At 31.2% G+C, this 16,100-nt stretch overlaps 1 protein-coding gene across 5 annotated transcripts in view; it reads right to left on the reverse strand.

The window, feature by feature from the left end:
- The window catches only part of EPHA7 (EPH receptor A7), a 178,579-nt gene that overhangs the window by 19,019 nt on the left and 143,460 nt on the right, over positions 1 to 16,100 (reverse strand). Inside the window, exons 6-10 of one of the 5 annotated variants that reach the window (XM_034962538.3) lie at positions 12,970 to 13,094; positions 10,164 to 10,332; positions 5,262 to 5,370; positions 4,526 to 4,581; positions 13 to 126 (exon numbers count right to left, since the gene is read on the reverse strand). In XM_034962538.3, the coding sequence (XP_034818429.1) occupies positions 13 to 126; positions 4,526 to 4,581; positions 5,262 to 5,370; positions 10,164 to 10,332; positions 12,970 to 13,094 (573 nt within the window). Of the gene's footprint in view, positions 1 to 12; positions 139 to 611; positions 1,439 to 4,525; positions 4,582 to 5,261; positions 5,371 to 10,148; positions 10,333 to 12,969; positions 13,095 to 16,100 lie in introns of those variants that run through there. The other 4 variants (XM_034962537.3, XM_034962535.3, XM_034962534.3 and 1 more) reach the window with 4 other exon arrangements.

Here is a 16,100-nt window from a genome sequence, read left to right on the forward strand (position 1 = left end):
TAATAGCCTTACCTGCACCAATCACACGCTCAATTTTAATACAGGAGGCATCTAGCTCCTTGGCGAATTGATGGACAGCTCTATTTGGGTCCTCATAGGTTTCAGGGTCAATGTAGGTTTTGGTGCCTGGAAATTTAACTGTAATGATGTAAGAAAGCATGACTGTGATGAAGCAAAGCACTTATTGTGCAGTCAGCCCAGGAATTTCATTATGCAGAGTGCTCCTTGGAACAGTGAACTTGCTTCCACATCACCTGATTCACAGCAGTTTTAACAGACTACTTCAGTCTGCTGGCGTATAGGTATTATCTGCAAGCTTCTATAGGTAACATAGGATCCAGCTCATAGGTTACTAACTGAATTGCTTTTCCAGTAAATCAACAAAAGACATTCACCAAAATTTCTGACATGCCTATCAGACTGGAGGTTTAATTAAATTCACTGCTATCATGGCATAGTTCAAGCCATATTAAGGTTTGTAATGGACTTGGAAACACATTTGTAAATCTACCAGTCAGTCAATCAATCAAATTAATACACTGGGAAAAGAAGACATTTCATTTACAGGTAGCCTACTACACTGACAGCAATATTAAAAACATTTAGACATCTTACTTATTCTTTTGATTTATTTTTTTAAAGACCAACCACCGTTGATATATACATAAAATTAATACAAGATGTGAGGGACTTCTATCACAGAATCAAAGAGATATCTTCTAAAGACAGTTTCATCTTCACCTTCAAGGGCAATAGAGGCCAGATATACAAAGTGCAGAGTAAAGTTAGAAAATTTACAATATTCCTGGGATCTGTTAACCAAGTATGACAGCGATTTGAAAGAGGAATGGTTTATATGAACTTTCAATTATAAGGCTCTGGAAGATCTTAACTGCTGAGGAGGTAGCCAATATGCCTCACAAAAGGTAGTCAAAATGCAAACAACATAGAATAATCTTAAAAGTTAAAATCTTCTTAAAATGCACCCAGAAGCATGCAGGTAACAGATAATACTATGTCAACTTTAAATAAAATTCAATTACAATAATATATTCCAAATCTATTTGGTAAAAGACAAAGATAAGATAGATAGGCATATATTTGGTTATATTAATGCAATAAAAATTACACTATATCCTCAAAAAAACTTTATTGTTTTAACAAAGCCACTGAACAATCTTTTCATCAAATCTTACTATTTGGAGAACAATATATTTCTTTATATATTACACTGCAGCCTAACTGTGCTTATGTCATCACATTAAAATTATATTTTAAAAGTAAACACATAACAAAAAGAAGCAAAATGTATAAAGGAAAATGGGATTTAAAAATCTTGATTTATTCTGCTGTAGTTGATTGTTTATCCAAAATTGATTGTCTTAAACAATTATTGTTGCAGTTTATAAAACTGACAGATGCTCATTTGTTACTAAAGCTGAAGATGAAAAAAAAAACACGAGAAGAAAAGAGAGAGGGGATAGAAGGAGAAAAGAGAGAAGAAGGAGTATAGGGAAAAGGGGAAGAGAAAAAGAGAGAAGGGAAGAAAACAATAGGTTAACCTCCTAGATTGGCAGGCAGATGGAGAATGAGCCATCTTCTCCCTTTTTATTCTCTCTTCCTTTCATTTTTTTAAAATTTTGTTTTGATAAGGGAGCTAGATTGGAGGTAACCTTCTGCATCTCAAACGGTCTCTGATGGTTCTTTATTCAAGCTGTCATAAAACATTTTGACAGACCAGAGCTTTTTTGGCATAAAAACATGAAATACTGCCCAGCTTGGATTTGAAGACATTGTTAGAAGAAATGGTAGGAGGAAACAAAATGTAAATTGGAATTGCTTCACTAAATTCCTCCATTGTTTATATCTTTAAATGTAGCACTCGGGGCCATGGAAAGTTGAGGGTGCCTGATACAAATGACTGGACATTCTATTAAATTCAGTGCTCTAAAAGCTAGTTAAATGGTTGCTTTCAAGTTTCTGTAAAAATTCAATCTGGTGTTCTAGCACCTGGGAAAATTGTCCATGTACTAAATAGAGGAATAAAAACACAGCAACTTGTAAACAGCTGGTTACCACGGTATTATACTGTCTATATTAAGTAATCATAAAATCAAATAAAATACCTGGTTTTAATCAAATGACAAGAAAACATATCCGTGGAAAAAGGGTAACTCAAAATATTAAGAATTTACCAGGATGGGATATGTTAAGTGCACTTTTTTCATTATTCATTTAAAAATGAATGTTTTAAAATAAGGAAAATATTGACATTATTTCTGAATATTCTGGTTTATCCCAACTTGAGTATGAACTTTTGTATTTTAAAATATTATTTTGATTTCTCATGAAAGTTCAACATCTTAAAACCACCATTGCTAGTTTTCTCTAATGATGAAAACTTTATATACAGCAAGTTTATCTTGTCTATATTAGCAAGTAAGGCATGCAACTATATATTTTCTAATTACAAACTGGATGTGAAATGTGAAAAAAGTGAATGGCATAAAAATATTAAAACTGACTGATGACAATTAAGCATAAGGCTATACAACAAATTTTGGATAAGCCATGTTTCAACTGACCTCCTGCATTAACCTGCAAGTTAAAAGTAAATAAACTGGTGTATGTGATCATTTGGGGATATTTCAAATATGCTCAATAAATAAAAGAAAAGTGACATACTGATTATGGTAATATTAAATAATTGTGCCATTAAATTATTCACATATGGGCAGGACCAGGGATTTCAGGAACTACAGTCTTATATTACTCTTCTATATACATTCTACACTAGAAATAAAATTTAGGCATTCAAGTTTTGATCTGCTCCTTCCTGTCTGGGGAAGTGTTAAAAATATTCTCACATGTCATTAAATAGAAACAAAAAAAGGTAACCTCCACTTTTTTCTCTATTTCCTCTAGCTATAAACTACCTATGGTTCTCTCTTCACTGAGGCTTGTCACAGGAAAATTAATGCCAGATTAGCAAAAGGAAGTTCTGACATTGGGGGCATATCAAATAATCCCAAGTGGGGTATAGAAACACACATATTCAGTCATATTCAGGGGTATATTTAAGTTTTTTGAGGCTTACCCCATATACAGTTTGGGATACTTTTTTTAGGGGAAAGAATACATGATTATATACATAAATTTGCTACAGCACTCCCAGGGCCTAAAAAAGGCCTGTGAAAGTAAGAGGCCTTGAATATTAAACTTTATAATAAAGCCACTTCTGGGCATACATTTAACTTCAATTTGTAGTAAACTGTACTACCCCACATGCCCTTCCTACCATCAGAGGTTGAGATTCAAGAGAATTTCTTATTCAATTTGGATTTGTGTTATGTAAAACCACTTCTATTTTGAAAATTAAAGGTAACTGTTGGTTCAAAAATACAAACACATTGAGAAAATTTAGGAATGATAAGAGCATTTACAATTTGTGTATTTAAACCACACATTGTCATTTGAGTTTTATTTAAAAAAAAGTATCACAAAGAAAATCTAAAATGTATTAGAAATTCTTGATGGAGGCTTTGATATTGTCATAAGATAAAGTCTTATGACTTTAGGATAGGTATAGGACAGTATCTTCACAGATATTGACATAAGAATCTAATAATTAACACAACAAAAGATACAATTCTTACATCTTATGTCATGGGAAATTTATCTACACATGAGAACATTTGCCAAAGATTATGGGTACTACAAAATAATAATAAAATTGGTTTTTAATATTCTTAAGGATTAAAAATGGGGAAAACAGGTTAGGGTAAGAACATCATCAACTATCATAACTGAAGTAATTTGGTTGTTAGGTTTTGATTTTGCATACATAAAGTAATAACAGTTACTCTCAGTGCTCTCATTTTCACATGCCATCTTGTTTCATTGCAACAAGAATAAGATTAATGCAGATAGGCATCTATTTTATTTGGGTCCCTAAGCTTTCTTCTAAATATGATTTCTAAAATGAACTTTTAAGAATAAGCTAACTCAAATCTATAGGAAAACATCAGAAGTATGAATCTTATTATTATACTATTTATGTCCTATGAAATATCTATCAATGATAGGTAATTTATAGTAGCTGAAGAGAAAGAGGCTCCTTAATTTAGCCTTTTGTGGTAGCATCACTCATTGGATTAAAAAAGGGCCTATCTTTGTAACCTGGCATGACATTCCTTAGCTAGAGAAGGGGCACATGCAACCTTTAATGTATTATTATTAGGATGGTAAGAAACACTTGGGCAAAGTTTGCAAAACGAAACATTGTGATGTAAAAGCAGCTGAATATCCTGCAATTATATGACATTTCTGAACATATTTTATTTTTTCAAATTCACATCACATGATTTTAATTCTAAACATCTGATTCAAATGCTTTAAAGCAACATTTTGAGCTCATGGTATAATTTCAAGCATGATGCATGAGGACTTTGTTAATGCCAATGCTAATAACCAGATTTTTCTGTTAATAGGGGTACATCATAATAAAGAAAAGCCAAACACTTACAATGAAAGTAAAGCTCTTCATCGCCTTCTTGGTCAGCTTTGCTGTAACCACAGTGCCTGGAAGAAAGCAAATTTGTGACAATCTCAGTCATTTTACTTTATATATTTAATATTCAGTACAATGTACCTTAGTTACTCAACAACTTACTAGAGCTAAATTTACTGTTCATAGTTATGAATCCATTTAGTAATAATATAGCAATTCACATGATTAAAATTGCACAGAAAACAAACTTTTTGTGTGAGAAAATGTAAAAGGAACATGTTAAAAAATACATTTAGATTGAATACACAAAATTCAGTATGATTTGAATCCACAAGGTTCAATTTACAAAAATATTCATGAGTCACAAATATTCACAAGTGAATGTTTACTTATATTTCTTTCTGGAAAAGAAAAACTTTTTAAATGGTGTCCAAAAACATTTAATAGCTAAAAGACTAAATATTTCCCCAGGTATATTCTATATTTATTATGAAAACTTAACTCTGAAAATAAGCAAAAATATTCACCCAATAAAAACTGCAATACTCATTCTCTTTAAATGAAAGGCAGTGATGAAACTCATATTCCATTTTGATCTTGAAGGAATGACACATTATTGACCTTTAATGTTTTATATCAAAGAATGTTTGCATTTACTATTTAAAATTCTATTACACTAAGTAACAGGCTGACATAATTCTTAAAAAACAATACATTTTATGTTACAGATTAGAACAACTTTGTGTTCTACCTTCTCCCAATGATGAAGCCAAAGACCATGAACACCAAAATGATGGTCCCAGCCACAGCAACCACAGCAATGATAATAACAGGATTCTGTTCACTGGAGACAGCTGTAGCTGTAAACAGAGGAAATAGGCTCAGAAATACTTGACACCATGCAAGAACTTGAAAGGTTAAATAAAATTAGAGTTATCTTTTCTATTTAATTCTTTCTAATTTTAAATAACCGCATTATATTGTAACAAAGTAAATTTAAATAAATGTTTATTTCTGCCTTTTAAAGAACTGGTAAGGACAATACTTTCACATATTTTCCATTTATCAGCTACAAAAGAATGTATAAATGCCTTATTGAATGATTATATTCCTGCTTAGTTGTTGAAAGCTTAGTTATAAATCAAGAGATAGACACATCTGATCTGCAAGTGCTATTAAATCCCTATTGTTCCTCAGCAAGGTATTTGATTTTGATCCCTTTGTGTCTTGTGTTTTGGTATGTGAAATCAGAACCAAAATACATACCTCATGTATTTTTGAAGTACCTTAACACACATTAAATGCTTTATCTCTCATATCATCAATTAAAATGGAAAGCATCATGTAATCATAAACATCATGAATTGATAGTCCACTATAATTCAGGAAAAAGATGAGCCACATTATCTGTGTTAATTTTCATGAAGTATGAGTAAACACATTTCATTTTTAAGATTACAAAGTAGCTAGCCTATTTTAGAAAAAGCAAACTTTCTGCAAGTGCTTTAAAAAAACACTATCATTACCTAACTGCAAACCCTTCCTATACAATACTAAATAATTCTTCTATGCTCATTAAGGCAAACCTGGCTGAACCTTTCTGACAGTCTCTTTGGGAAGAAGTACATGTTTGCATGTCTTTTAAAACACCTTCTGATATAGAATTTTTGCACTTATCACTTCCATTTTTCCAAACTAGTGAAGTTTTATTTATATGATGATTCACAATTGTCATATTTTCCCAGAGTTTCATATTTTCATTAGCAATACAGACTTTATAAAATCATCAAAGACATATGAAACAATGAAAATGAATATTCCAATAAATGATCCAGTTGCAAATATCATAAAATACATAAGGTCAAACTAATATAATTTGCTATCTCTGAAACAATCAAGAGCTGCAATCTTTAATTTAAGGCAGGATGGAAAATACCATTCCTTCTTGTTGATGGCAAGGGACTAGATCTCTAGAGAAGTAATTCATATGAAGGCAAAACATATCTTGCCACAATAGGGAGTATAAAGTTTTTTTCAGATTGGCCTTTCTCTAGTTTGTCTGTCTCCTTTTGACAACTTATCTCTTAATTTTGTATACCTATGCTAACAAGAGATAGCTCCTGTGTTGAAAAACAGGAAAAATCGCTCTGGTCTAATAGATACTTTCTGAACAAAGAAGATTACACACATTCTCTAATTTATCACCTGCTGAATTGCTCCCTGAGGGAACTTAAAAAGGTTAAAAAAACAGAAGAAGAAAACAACTTTCAAATACTAATTTCTGAATTACAGCCTATTATCACACAACAGAGAAAAGATGACTTCAAGTCTTTTAAAAATTTGCTTATTTTTTGTTTTTAGTCTGTTTTTTTAATGTACATTTTAAGAAAGAAAAAGAATGGAATAGTTCCAGTCATGAGGAAGAAAAAATTATGTACATATGTTATGAAATTCTTTCCATTCAATCAATGTGTCCCATGGGCCTAATTCTCTGCTTGTCTTAGGCTCAGTTTTTCCCTTAGCTTCAGAAAGAGAACTCTAACGAGAAAAATGAACTCAGGTGAATGATGAATCAGAATTTGTGCATATTTATTTATACATTTTTGTATATTGTCAGGGTCATACTTTAATCTTTCCATAGTTGACATTATGGTTAATATTTTCATCTATTTCATGGGCAATACATATTAAAAATAATTTGCTAAGGCTATAAACAGAATATCATGGTTTAAAAACTCGAAAAAGTAGATAGGATACTGCACAGAAGGGGATTTTAGGATGTATGTGCAATGGAAGAGACTGTCAAATTTCTCTTTACAAACAGTGCTCAAGTGACTTCTTTTAGGCTGCATCTTACCTTCTGACCTGCTTTCTGGCACAGCAAGTCACTGCTCCCTGACATGGTGATATCACTGGACCACGCATTCCACCACTGCTTAATTGTGTGGCCAGAATCTGTGTACCTGTCCCTGTCTTTTACTGAACTTTTAATAAAGATCATGAACTGTGTGTCTCTGTGCCTCCTTAATTCTTAGCATAGTACCTTATGCTGACTCACTGGTTCACAAAGAGTAGTCTGGAAAACTCTGAGAGTCCTCAAGAACTTTTCATAGAGTCTGCAAGTTCAAAATCATTTTCATGTAATATGAAGATGTTATTTGACTTTTTTACTCTCACTTGCTTACGAATGCAGTTAAGATTTTCAGAAGGTATATGACATGATAATACCATGACTCTGATGGCTAATAAAATGTGTCTGTGTGTTCTTGTGTTTTTAAAGTTTCCATTTTAATTTCTAATTTGGTGAATATTAATTGATATAACCAATATAAAACATTTTTTGATATCCTCAACATTTTTTAATAGTAAAAGGGCTCCTGGGATGGAAAATTTTGAGAAAGGCTGTGTTTAATAACAGCTGACACTTAAGACTTTCCATGATAGGGGCTCTCCTTGACATTTTGTATATTTAACTTAAACCTCAGAATGTTTTGTGAATTGAGTACTACTATACTAGAAATTAGGGTACAGAGACCCAGCTCATCCAAACTCCTATAACCGGACATGGCAGAGCAGAGAGATTTGAAACCAGGCAGCTCTCTACTGGTACTGATTGATATTAATAATTCACTCTATGTTGATCAGTGTGAAGTATTCATTTATTGCTAATTTACTGAGTGCCTTCTGTGCCTGAAACCATAGTAGGCACTGGCAAGACAACAGTAAGAAAAAGACATATGGATTCTTCTTTCATCAACTTGACATTCCAGTAGGAGAGAATATATTGATAGTAAAAATCACTAAATTCTAATGCAAAAATCCATTCTTAACATACATTTCATGTGATCTTTCAGGTTCCACTACTTTAATCTCTGAGTCTTGGTTACTTCTTTTTTAAATAATAAAAATGATATCTATGAATCTCAGCACTCATTAAATGATAGTTTGGTTTAATATTCTCAATTTACAAAGTCAGGAAAAGGCATAAATTCATCTTGAAACTTTTGAAATCTAAAAGTGTTTTTAAATAACAAGGAATGGTTGGGTAAATGTGAGATAACTGACATTTTAAGTTTAAACTATTTATTAAAAGATAAAAAACATAATTTGAAGTATCTTATTATATCTGAATTTACAGGGTGATATTATGATATAGATCTGAGTTGAAAATTACTAGAGCACATTTTAACACTAACCACTCAAATGTTTAAATGTTGAAATCTTAACTTAAAATGCTTTAATGTTTTGGGGGACACTAAACTTTGATATGCTGATTCTTGATCTTATATAATCTATTTAAAAAGAATAATCATGAATAATGGTATTAAGTTTACCACATCAAATTATGTAGTAAATTTTTTAACTGATGCCTTTATGTTTACAACTCTATGTGAATGATTTATATGTCAAAATGATTTCAGCATATGTTTTTATTATTTGTGGCTATGAGAGTTACAGATTTATTTTAAAATGTAACAAAATATGTGGAAGAATAATACTGCTAGCAAACTTAACAAACATTAGTTAATGCAAAGGATATTTATCAATTTACTCCACCTTTTGAAGATCTATACAATTCTTCCTTTAAAGCCAAAATAATTCTTTAATCAAAATATTAATTTAATTTGTTTAAATATTTTTAACTGAGAAAAGTTATATAACATTTTCCAACTTAATTTTGATTAGAATTTTGGAGGAAGGCTGGATTGGCAAGGAGAAGAGATAACACCTGGGTAAACCATGTGCCTAAGCAGTAACATCAGGAGGAATCAAAACTCCAAAATATAGAAACACGTACTGAGACATCAGCTCTGTTGAGGAGCAACAGCAGTGGTATTCAGGGTGTTCTGAACTTGGAATCTGACAGCAAATGGGGACATCCATCCCAAGATATATCTGCTTACTTCTTATACACTATATATATATATGCATTTTTACTATAATCTTGTTGCATTGTAAAACATAAAATGATAAAGGGGCTTCAAAGATACTGGTTATATTCTATTTTTAAGATGAGTGGTTATAGGGATATTCATTTAATTATCTCCCTTATATTTCATATCTACTTTAAATAGATTCCTTAGTATGCATGAAATATTCCATAACAAAAATGAAAAATGTCAAAAATAAAAATAAAAACAAGTTCTAAGACCTTCCTGAACTCTAATTTTTGAAATCATTGCTAAAGGGCAAGTCACTTAAATTAATACAGGTTCTTAGATACCATCTTTCTCTTGTCCACCTCACTACACATTCTGGCTTCATTTGTGGGTTTCTGTGAAGTAGCTGCTTTGATGGACACACTTAGAATAAGATTGTTTTGAGGTCGACAAAAACATCTTGTGTCAATACACAAATTGAATCAGTCCTGCTTCTGTTTCTAATTTCACCTTTTTCAAAAAATAAATCCAGTATGCATTAAAGAAACTAATTTAAATCACAAGGTTCTAAAATTGCTAAACAAAACAGCAAATGTTAAATTATTATGAACTTTTACAAAGTACATTTATATGTACATATATATTTATTTGTATATGTAAAAATTATGATGATACAAATGATCACCTCAATATTGAAAAAAATATTAATATATGCTAGAGTTATTGAGAGTAGGAAACCAAACCAAAGGCATAATTACCTTCAAACATTTTACCTGTAGCTTCCTCTAGTGTAGCAACATCAAGTCTGGGACTGTAATTTCCATAACCAGCAGCAGTAAAAGCCCGAATCTGGAAAACATACACTGTTCCTGGTTTCAGATTATTAATGGAGGCTGAAGTAGACTTGGTTTTTACTGTTGAGTAGGTCCGTTCCCTTTGATCCTAGAAACAATATTTAGAGGAAATATTTAATTGTGATTGCAACCAGACAATTTGACAGCCAACTGTTTCAATTTAATTCAATTTGCTCCATTGTTTTTATAGAGGCTACATTGTACTTTATGGAATATTATAACGTTAAATCACTTCTAAGGTAATATAAAATGGAAATGTGAAACACATGCCTTTGTTATATATATTTAGGGCGAAATAATTTAGTTAAAACATTTATGGTGTTTTTAGCTTTCGCAGAGGTAATACGTGACAAGAACTATTTAGCCATAATATAATAAAATATCCTATTGGTCAAAGAGTGGGTACACCTGTACAATCTACAGTTTAGTAGAGGTCATCAAATCATAATGTAGTTCTCTTAAGTTTTTTCTGAAAGTTATTCAGCAAGAAAAAAAGCCAGATGCTAAAAATCCAGAAAGTTATTAAATCAAGAAATTCAGATAACACTACTACTATACTGACATACCAATTTTTTTTAAAACAACCCTGAATTTCTCACAGAATAAACCACTTCTGCAAAACAGTGTTTAATGAAATATTTTTAAAGTAAAATTATAAATATTAAAGTTTAAATATATATGATTTATGGTTTGAAAATATTTTAAGCCTGATTTATTTCATTTTGTTCATATTTCAGATATAAAAGCTAATGCAAATTTACTAAAATCAATTATATGTTTATTAACAATTTTTATCCTATCATTATCAAACATATTTTATGCGCATATATAATAAGATTAAGAAGGGAATAAATGTAAAAACTCAAGCATATAAAAACTCCATCAAAACAATATTTAAATAAATAAAAATTTAAATCTTCCTTGATATGATTCTCACAAGCTATTTCTGAATAAAAGTTGTAAAAATTATACTTCATAATATACAATATTAGAGAGTTCTTATTTGGTGTATAATAAATACATGTGTTCAACTTTATCTGGCAATGAAATTCTTCATTGAAATCTTAAAATGTCAATCAAGTTGTTTGATTTGCCTTCACAGTGAGATTTGCAAAAGTGTAAATAAATATATACTTAAGCTTGATTTACTCAAACTGATCTGTGATTGTCCTCATTATAATCATTTATAAAAATGATAGTTTGTATTACACGTATTTATCTCAAACGAAAGACCTAGGCATAACTCAGGTGACACAAACATCACGCATGCGTGCATATACATTACAATATAATACAATACAATACTATTATTGTCTTTTAGTTACCTAATATGCAAATTTAGTGAATGTAGATTTCTGTAAGGCCAAAAAATGATTTGAACAGATTTATTCTAGAGAAAACATTTGCAAAATATTTCAGATTTATATTGTAAGAAACTTTACTCTTACCACCTATGTGTTTCATTGCTTTTGAAATTGGATGCAATTTAAGCAGGGAATATAACTGTTAGCTCTCATGGGAAAACAGATATACCAAAACCAGCATTAAAAACAATGATCCCCTCTAAAACACATTTGTTGGGATGATAAAGGAAGCATATAAAATGCAACCTTAGCCATGAAGTCATGAATTCATAATGTAAGTAACAAGCAAAAATATTTTAAATTTAATCTGAACATTAAAACAAAATCATATTTTAAACTAATTTTTCTTTAAAAAAAAACAAAGGTATCTATTGCCAATGTACTATATACATTTCAATTTATTTAATCATGTCCATTCATCCCCAAAGTTTTCTCAAGCTTTAAGCTCCTATTTTCTAATTCTATTGTCTAAACAGTTAAAACGGTTATGTGTATTATAGCACTTCAGGTAACTCAGGTAAGCCAAAAATAGTAACACTTATTACTGTTACTGTTGGTAATAGCAATGGTTTCCACGTTTCAAACCTTGCACTGAGTCTTTCTGTGAGGTGGGGTTTTAAATTACGATCTGTGAACATGGTTCACATAAACATTTTCTCTCTCTTTCCAAATGAAACAGAAATAAATATACTCATATACTCAGATGTATCACTAGTTACTAAAATTTAGTCATTATAGGCGGATTAAAAAGGCAGCACTTGGGTTTTAGCCATAATATTTTTCCTGGAAGGAGAGGTATAAATAAGTCCCATACATGATTATTAAAACATATATAAAATAAATTTCAGGAGGAATTTAAAGGAGTGAAATAACATCATCTGATTTGTAAGTCTGAAGAACTACATATTTATTATACAAAATATTCTTATTATTTCAAATTACTAAATTATTTGAGGTCATTATCATCACTGAAACCACATAAATTAAACAAATCATTAAGGTCCAAAACAGACATACTAAAGAAAATATTTTTCAAAATGCATTGGGCTGTGTGGTTTCTGTGGTACTAAAATATCCTATATCTAATTACTACAATATCAGAAATTGAATAAATAAATAAATATATATGCTACAAATGGGATACTTTCATTTGTGTAACACAGACACTTAATACACAGAAATCACATTTATAATGATAAGCCAGAGATTCACAGAGATGGTTATTATAAATGGCTAAAATTAACTACGAAGTTTGAAGTAGCTCCAAATTGTTGGCATAATGACCAACTTTAGTCTACAATACAGTAGGATGACATGAGACACACAGCACATTGTACATTTCAGTTGCTCTTAGCACTTACTTTCTCGTAATACTTGATTTCATATTCTGTGATGACTCCATTGGGATGCTCTGGTTCCTGCCAGGAAAGCTCGACACTCCGCTGCAGTACTCTCTCCTTCATTACTCCGCTCACTTGCGAGGGAGCTGTTTGGACAAGATGTGTCAATAAACAATGAGAAAATTCACCGGATGCCTCAAATCAAATGTCACAACTGATCAGTCCCATGCTGTGCCAGTTTCATTAAGGTAAAAGAAAGCACCTTTTCATAGCTCACAATTCAGAAGCTAATGAATATTCAAACAGGACCTTATTACTGTTCATAAACCTTAATAGAAATTTAAATTAAAGTGCAAACAGCAGAAGATAGCATTGTTCAAGTTAGTGAAAAATGGAAATGATGGGGCTGAGAATGACAATTAAGCAAATGAATGCTAATTAAGGCTAGAAAATATGATTTCAGATTAATCTCCAGTGATAAACTGAGTCCAAATATTTATTTCACATGCAACAGCAATACACTTTTTAAAAGAAAAAATAATTTAATATGATGCAAGAAAAAGTGTATGAAATGGCTACTTTGATCTTCAATTAAAAGAATCATATTTTTTAAAATGTTTCCATGTTTCACTTGGTGTGTGTATACTCCCAAAGAATTCCAAACAACTTTGGAAAACATTTTTAGACTTTATTAGGTCAAGATGCAAGAAAATGCAAAGGCTGCCTGCTACTTAAATTATGTGCATGAACACACATACATACACATGGACTCTTGCATGTGTAATTTATACCTACGTAACCTAGGCTTCAAGCTTTGAAAGGAGCAATTCAAAGCTACAATCTTGCTTTCTCTTTCTATACAGATAATAATATGCTTAGAGTTCTTTCATTCTAATTAGTGACATATACTCTTTTTGGTAGCTAAGTCTGTGGAATGTAGCAAACTAATTTGCTCTGTCTAATTTGCTCAGTGATGATTAACTAGTTGTCTACTCTGTCTAAATGAGTAGCTGCACTGGCTTGGCTGAATTTCAGTGGGGTCATTATGTTTCATGTATCACGCTCTATCTCATTCTGTAAAATATTTTCAGGCTGTTAATTTAATTTTCAGATGTCTGAAACTGTTAATAATCCTGCTGACAGAAAAGCAATTATATGGGACCAAGCCGTTTAAGCAACCTTCCGATGTTTATCCCTTTGGCTTTATTTTGTTTCTTCTACTTAATATTTTCTTGTATCAATGTCTAAAAACCACATTTTTCACTTCTTTCTGGCTTGGCGATTTTGAAGGAAGGACATGGAAGATACATGACTCTCATTTCCTCCCAGATTACTAACAAAAGCGTAACGAGGGCAGTTTAAGTGGGACAACTTTCCCTTGAAGGAGATGTAGCTGAGGTACTCAAGGAACTGTGTTTACAGTCTAAATGCATTTCTGATATATTTTCAATGAAGCTAATTTCTAGTAAGAAATCTTATTTTTGTCACAACTTTTGAAACCTGAACATATACAGTAAACAATAACTTATCTCTAAAGTGACACATCTCTGTACCCAGAACCTGCTTAGCATAACTCAGTAGACTGCAACGTTCAAGAGGCTGCTTCCTTAGGCCATGGCCTTAGGAATCCAACTCCAACTAATTGTAACATGAGACTCTACTTGACAAATAATCTCTAGTAGCATAACTTCCCTAACAAAATCATTCCAAAAAATTTACATTTTAACTAGTAAAAACAATAGACTGCAGCACAGGTGAGAATACTGCAATGGTTAACACATTGAGTTACCCAGGAGTTGCTGGTCTCTGATCAGAGTTTACCATTTATGTGTGCCATTTGAAAATAAGTTAGCTAGAAATAGGTTAGAGAGCTCGTATGTGTAAATCTCTAGGTTTCTTTCAAATAACACCAATAGCCTACTGTGATTTTCAGTATAAGTCAAACACTAAGACATGTTGCTTGGTTTCTATCCCTAACTATCACTTTGCTTGGTATGATAAAAGAGGCAGGAGACTCTGAATTCTTCAGGTTATGGAAAAGATTTGGGTTATAAATCTACCCTATTTAGTTTCTGATACATTGAAACAAGATCTAAATATAAAATGAGATGATTTTTGCAAGTTATACACTAAAATTACATTCATTATTTCCATCCTGGAAAATAATTTTTACCAATAAAATTATAGCAATTGGGAACTGAAAAAGAAAAGCTGCTAAAAATACTTCAAATATATAATATGTTGAAACTCATATCACAGCGCTGACAGTGAAATATGCTGCAACGTATTTTCCCTTTTGCACAGGATCCATATCTGTAAGTGAATATACTCCTGAATTCTTCTATATTTCTTTCTTTTTTTCTTGTATCCCTTGCTGATACTATATCAAGTCACACATTTTAAGAGGGTCAGAAACGGAAGCACTAGCACATGGCCCTTGAGAATGGATAAACTGCATGATAGGAAAAATCTCTCTCTGTCTTATGTCCTTCAAATACAACATTTGGTACAGGAAACGTGATTATATTTTCCCTGAGCTTCAATATCTTAGGTATAAAGGATACACAACTCACAGGATATACAGCTTATAAACAAAAACATCTCTAGCCTAGTTATATTCTAACAAGGTAATTATTTTCAGATAAAGTTATATGTTAAAGTAAAATTAAAGTGGCATAAGGTATGTTAATCTTAAAACACAATGATTTCTATGGTCAATATATTTGATTTACTAAATTAAAGTTATTGTAACAATCTCATTAAAAATGTGCTCACTCTTACACCAAAATATTCAATTAACTACAATCTAAAGTTCATTTCTGAAAAGAAAATAACAGTATACAAATGAATTATACAAATGAAATATACAAGTGACAATATACAAATGAATATACAAATGAATTAAATGCTTCAAGAACCAATTTGGTGTTATAACATTTAAATTATAATTTTCATAATGATCAAAATGAAATTAGACATGTTGTAATTGGAATTATGTGAAGATAATAAATAGTAACCAACAATAATAAAGTTCCGAATTGAAAGATGTAGGAGAAAACAAATACTGTCTATAACAGAGCTTTTTGAACATAAATTTTTAGTAGGTTTTCTAACAAATAATTAACAGATTCATTTTCACTAGAGTTTCTAGA

The sequence above is a fragment of the Pan paniscus genome, chromosome 5 (assembly GCF_029289425.2).
Source record: "Pan paniscus chromosome 5, NHGRI_mPanPan1-v2.0_pri, whole genome shotgun sequence".
NCBI classification, from domain to species: domain Eukaryota; kingdom Metazoa; phylum Chordata; class Mammalia; order Primates; family Hominidae; genus Pan; species Pan paniscus.